Genomic DNA, 6,000 nt, shown 5'->3' with positions numbered 1-6,000 from the left:
ACCGTTCAGGGTGACCCCCAAGGCCCAGACCCTCACCGCTCCTGTCCCCATCAAGAAGAGAAGGCCATTGGTGGTCAGGGACCCATGCCAAAAGTGGGTGACCTGCAGAACAGTTAATAAAAAGGAAAGACTTTGGGAACTGTGGTCGGCAGCCACGTGTTAGCCCCATAGGGTCTGAGGTCAGAGTCCATTGAGCTCGTTAAAGACAACTCCGTGTGTGGTCTCATAGAGATGGTGGGTTCTGACATTCCCATAAGCAGAAGGCTGTTGTCCCTGGAGTGGCCTAGAAGTAACCAGTGGCTTGGGGCTCTCAGAGGGGTGAACGGGTGTTATGTGCACTGTTGCTCGTATATGCCCATGCACACTGATGTGTTCACACACCCGCAGGTATTCACACACCTGGGCACGCATGCATGCACACACATGCATGCACACACATGCATGCACACACATGCATGTACACACATGCATGCACACACATGCATGCACACACATGCATGCACACACTGATGATGTGTTCACACACACACACACACGCACATATTCCCGCACTTGCCCAGATACATATGCACATGCATGCGTTGACATACTTGTACATATTCACACTTGTGTACGCTCCTCGAATTCACACCTAAGCTCGAGCATACACACACACACTCCGGCGCATATGCACACATTCATCTACATGCACACCGCCATCATGCGTCTGCCTCAATGAAACCAAAATGAAGTTTGCCAGGTTTTTCAAAGGTTTTCTTTACTTGGAAAGACACTGTGTCCAGCCACTGCTGAGGCTCAAGAGAGTTTAAGAAACCCCAGAGATCGACGCAGTCTGGTGGAGGCTTTCTTCTTCCGGCTTGCAGCTCCCGGTGACCGGTGGCTCGGCAGCAGTGCCCTTCAGTAGTGACAATCTGGAGGTGCAAAAGCAGGGTGGTTGGTAAGCACGCCCAGGAGCCGTGAGTGCCTGCGCTCAGAAGTGTGGTCGGCTCATCACAGACAGGTTCTGAGCCAGGGCAAAGTGGAACGGGAGTGATGGGGTCTGTTCTCCCCAAACCGTTAGAAACCCCCCTGAAAGGAGCCTGCTGACCAGTGTGGGTGGCCATATAACAAACCGCTGGGGGGAGGGGAATGGCTCAAGCAGTAAAGCGCCTGTCATACGAGCCTGAGGGGCCCTGAGCTTGGATCCTGGAACCCACATAAAAAGACAGGTGTTGTGGGCATGTCTTTAACACTAGTGTTGGGGGCAGATTGGAGCGGAGCTCACTGGCCTGCCAGCCTAGCCAATCGGTGAACCCTGCATTCAATGAGAGACCCTGTCTCAAAAAAACGGTGAAGAAGGACTAAGGGAAGCACCTGATGTCAAACTCTGGCCTCCATATGTAGATACACACACACACACACACACACACACACACACACACCACACACACAAGTACACACACAGTACACACACACATACACAGAAGTACACATACAGATACACACATACATACACACACATACAGCACACACAGAGGTATACATACAGATACATACACACACAGAGGCACACACAGATACATAGAGTACATCACATACACACACACACACACACACACACACACACAATGGAGGGGCCCTCAGCAGATGGGAGTGGGTGGGAATGGTTCCAGCCAGGCCCTAGGCAGGCCCACTGGCAACAATTACCATCCACAGACTGTGGGAAGAAACACCAGGGCACTTGGAAGACCAGGTTGGAAAAGCAGCACTGTCGACTGGCACATTCCTCAGGGCTGATGCCCGGGTACCCACAATTCTTGCGGGCTGACACTTCCATGACACATTGTTCCGACGCTGGTTGAGGGGAAGAGCAACATACAAGACTCCGTCAGGCTGGACACTCACCGAGGGCCACCAGTTCTGCCTTCTTAGGGACATTGAATTTGCAGGCTCCGTGTGTCCCAAGGAGCTCCTTCGGGTGGCGTCTCTCAGGAGAGTAATGCCTAGGGGACTGGCTGTCCTCCCCACAGGAGGGCACTAATAGAGGGAGGTGATCACAGGCGAGAATATTTGCAGAACTGGGACTTGGGGAAAACCACGTCGCCCTCTCTGGACTCAGTATTGAGCTCTGTGGAATATGGGCAGCCCACTGTACCAAGCCCAGAAGACATTGATACCGAAAGGGACATTGGACATAGCCACCAGCCTACCTGGTTTTCCTTCAGAGCACTCTGAGCACGATGGAGGTATTCCCTATATGAGTGTGCCCCAATGGCAAAGCTCGTGCCTGCAGTGCACTCTCACACAGCTGGCCTTCATCGGCATACTGTATTCGCAGTTTACCCTGCCTTAAAACCCGTTCCAATAGAAGCTGCCGGTAGCCTCAACACCCTTCCGAATGTCTGAAGTCTGTTTGCAGGGGCGGCCATACCATCGTATCTGATGCCTCCACTTCCCTCAAGCTGCTTTGGAGGTTACGTTTTTAAGCTCAGGCAAATGTAGATCCAGGATATGGGATGATGGGGGTCGGGGTGGGGGGTAGAAGAGGCATTTAAGGCTTCCTTTTTGTTAACCTGGGCTAGCTCTAGTCAGACAGACAGACAGGCTTCCAAGTACCTGCTGTAAACCTTGCCCAGGGATAGGTCCTAAGCCGACAGCTGGCAGAGGGACCCGGGTCTCCAAAGTTTACCTTGGTTTGGAAGTGGGTGGAAACACCAGGGGACCCCAGCGACACTAGAGTCAAAGCAGCATCCAAGATCAAAGCACTGGTCACTGGTGATGCCCGGGAAGCCACAGTTCTTTCTGTTGGAGGGCGTCATCCTGGAGCACTGACAGGGAGCTGTGGATAGATCCATCGTGGTTAACCCTGCCCAGGGTGCCAGAAGTTTGTCCCAACCCGCCCAGGGGGCTTAGAGCCCTTCCAAAATCCCACTGCCCAAGGGGTGCCATGAGGTCTTATTTTGCCCATGTTAGAGCAATATGGCTTCCTCCTGGGGAAACCGGGGACTTTTACTGAAACCATTTCATTTGTTAAATAAGGAAAGAAGGAAGGAAGGAAGGAAGGAAGGAAGGAAGGAAGGAAGGAAGGAAGGAAGGAAAGAAGGAAGGAAGGAAGGAAGACAAACCTTCTGCAAAGAGGGTGACCCTGGGGACTTATGCAGAGGTCAAGGGCACAAGATAGGCCCAAGGCAGCAGGCCCTCCTGTCCTCCTAGCCAGGGGGACACTTGTAGACATAGCCCTTCTGAATAAGAGATTCTGGGTGAGCTTCACACAGCAGCACCCAGACTGCAGGGTGCTGTCTAGCTCCTTGCAAGTTGTCACCCTGCCTTTGTCCTTTGTGGGAACATAGAGAAGAACCCCACCTAGTGCCCATCACTCACGGGGACTCACACAGAGCCCACCTTTCACCTGCTGCAGGGTCTCCCAAGGACTTTTACTTACAAGGTTTCTCGCCTTCCGCCAGGGCATGCAGCCCCAAGACAAGGACCACTACCAAGAGAGGGGCACCTCGAGGGCCCATGTCTGCTCCACTGGACCTGGGTGTTCTGCAGATTGCCCAGTTCCCACCAGCTGGCCTTTTATTGGCTCCTGTTTGTTTGCTCAGTGGCCCTGATAACTGTCCCCTACCAGTGGCCCCAAGCCTCCTGGATCCTTTGTGCAGAAATGCTGACATGGCTCAAGCGGAGGCCAAGAGGAGGGGGGGGTGGGGGGTGGAGGGATGGGGAAAAATGCCTCCAGTCATGGGCTGGGTCAGGCTGGGCTCCCTAAACCGGAAGCAGGGTCAGGCCAGGGTACTGACTGGGGGAATGGGCCACGTGTGCAGCTGGATCTCGGCCCACAGGGTCACACCCAGGAAGGGATTAGCCATGTGGTAATATTCTGGATAAGGTTTATGGCTACTGTAAAGACTTCTGGCTTTTTGGTTTTGTTTCTAAATATTTGGAGTGAGGCTATAGGGCGACGAAAATCACAAGGCCATTCTATCCAGGAGCTTCGTGGGGGAGGGGGAGAATCTCACAGGACTGTAGGAGGCACCTCCATCCCTGATGGAGGGCACACCCTGCCTCACCTGAGTCCCTGCCAGCCTCAAGGACTGTTGAACACAAAGGCCAGGTGACAGGACCTAAGGGAGCTGTCAGAACAGACGGCTTTCATCTTCCTTGATGCTGGACCCCTTTCTCCCACAGGGATATTTCTCATCCCCTCAGACAGTGCCTAGCACTGAGATGCCCACCATGAGATGCCTTGAAGGAGGACTCTGAAAATTGGACACAGAGAACAGAAGCCAGGGGATCAGGACAACTCAAAAGAGAAATGTGAGAGTAGAGAAGGAGAGGGACTATGTGTTCTTTGGGGCTGAAGGGATCTACCCAGCGGTGGGGGACAGGCTACAGAGTCCACGACTCAGATATTGAATTTAGAAGCCTTGGCCCCAGCCCAGGCTCTAGAGAGCAGACCTAAATCCTCAATGCCTCACCTGGATCCTTGCAAACCCAGCAGGAGTCCATTTCTCTGTAGCACATCCCAGCAGTTCTTTACCACTGTGGTTATTAGGTATTTTGTTGTTGTTGTTGCTGCTGCTGCTGTTATTGTTATTGTTGTTGCTGCTGCTGTTTTGATATCAACTTGATACCAAGCCAGGCTCATTAGGCTAGAGAGGGTCCTGGGTTGTGTAAGAAAGCAGGCTGAGCAAGCCATAGGAGAAAAGCCAGTAGGCAGCCTTTCTCCATGGTCTCTGCTTCAGTTCCTGCCTCCAGGTTCCTGCCTCCAGGTTCCTGCTTGGTGGTCCTGTCTGACCTCCCTCAATGCCTGACTTCTAGGGATGTGTTGGATAAATAATCCCTTTTCTGTCCAAGTGCCTTTTGGCCATCATAGCAAGGAGCAGCAAACTAGGACAGCCATCAAAATGATAGGTTTGCCAATAGCCCATTATCTCGAACATTCTCATTCCTCCTTCCTCTCTGGCCGGCATCCTAACCTAACTGGTACCCCGAAGAGACATTTCTCCTATTCTGCTGCTCCGGTTGAGCATTACCCCTTCCCCCTGTACAAGTCTGTACCCTGATGAACAGGCTATCTGTATTATGAGTACCGCCCCCTGCCCTGTTCCATTTGAAACCAAGGGTACCGCGCAACAAAGACCACCGTATCTGTGGAACCATCACCGAGGCTCAGGAGAACCTCGAAGCTACAGTTTCCACTTTATGCGAAAGCTGTGGGTGCTGTGGAATGCAGGCTCTGTGCTGTGCCACATCTATTGCGCTTGCCTCACTGGGGTCCACTGACCCGGTGTCAGGGAACCACTCCCAAGGTCATTGGCCCAAAACTTGGTACCATTGTAAATGGCTTCTGCACTCCCGGCGCGTCACATCCAGACTCAGGGCTGCCCGACTCTGTATTTTCTGTATCTTCTCCTGGATTCTAGGAACTTCCCTTTCACCTCTCGCTTAGAACCTGAACTCTCCACGGCCAAAACACGGGTGTCTTTTCTGTTCAGTAGCTCTCATTTCTAGCACTTTCTCTGGGGCTACCACAGCCGCTGCTCCCTAAATCCTAACCCTCTACTCCAGAGCAGCTCAGCTCTCCCGTGTCTATGCCTCTCGTCCTCCAGCCCGACTTCCACGGGGCTCACAGCACCCCCACTACAACACCGGGAGCACGTGGCTGCATCCTACCTCAGGGTTCACAACAGCTCCAGGGTTTGCATGGGCAAGCCTCACGCTGCTGCTTCTGCGCATGCGCTCAGACCAGGCGTGCCTTCGTGATGTAATTTTTCTCATGTCTATTCTCCATCCCCAACCCCTCAGTTCCCCCTGCACATCTTGGGAGAGATGATCTTTATCTAGTCAGGCAAACTGGAGTTCCTCAGGTACTAGTCAGGCGTCTTTTTCTGAACACATAGAAAGAGGTCCAGGCCACCCTCTCCTATAGGATCTCTAAAGCCCTGGCAAATGGCAGGAATCCAAAGGAGAGAAACAAGGCACCCCTTCCCACCATGCTGCCCCTGTTGGGTTGTTTGT

The 6,000-nt window shown here is 52.9% G+C and overlaps 1 protein-coding gene across 1 annotated transcript; it reads right to left on the bottom strand.

The window, feature by feature from the left end:
* Positions 1-731: 731 nt before the first annotated feature.
* On the bottom strand, positions 732-3,645 carry Tff2 (trefoil factor 2). Its single transcript, XM_032888777.1, has 4 exons — positions 3,422-3,645; positions 2,669-2,818; positions 1,687-1,833; positions 732-911 (listed from the first exon to the last, which is right to left on the bottom strand). Exons 1-4 carry the CDS (start codon positions 3,498-3,500, stop codon positions 898-900), a joined length of 390 nt encoding a protein of 129 aa, XP_032744668.1. The 5' UTR covers positions 3,501-3,645; the 3' UTR covers positions 732-897.
* Between the last annotated feature and the right edge of the window lie 2,355 nt (positions 3,646-6,000).

The sequence above is a fragment of the Rattus rattus genome, chromosome 18, assembly GCF_011064425.1.
Source record: "Rattus rattus isolate New Zealand chromosome 18, Rrattus_CSIRO_v1, whole genome shotgun sequence".
Classification (NCBI taxonomy): domain Eukaryota; kingdom Metazoa; phylum Chordata; class Mammalia; order Rodentia; family Muridae; genus Rattus; species Rattus rattus.
Note: the sequence above shows the minus strand (reverse complement) of the source record. Positions and strands in the feature narration are given on the sequence as shown.

What these genes read in the sequence shown, in the direction of transcription:
- Tff2 (XM_032888777.1), bottom strand. Translation starts at nt 3,500, where the DNA reads ATGGGCCCTCGAGGTGCCCCTCTCTTGGTAGTGGTCCTTGTCTTGGGG. An exon ending in GGCGGAAGGCGAGAAACCTT is followed by an intron (nt 2,819 to 3,421) that starts GTAAGTAAAAGT and finishes ATCTATCCACAG; the next exon opens with CTCCCTGTCAGTGCTCCAGG. An exon ending in CCACCCACTTCCAAACCAAG is followed by an intron (nt 1,834 to 2,668) that starts GTAAACTTTGGA and finishes CCCCTCAACCAG; the next exon opens with CGTCGGAACAATGTGTCATG.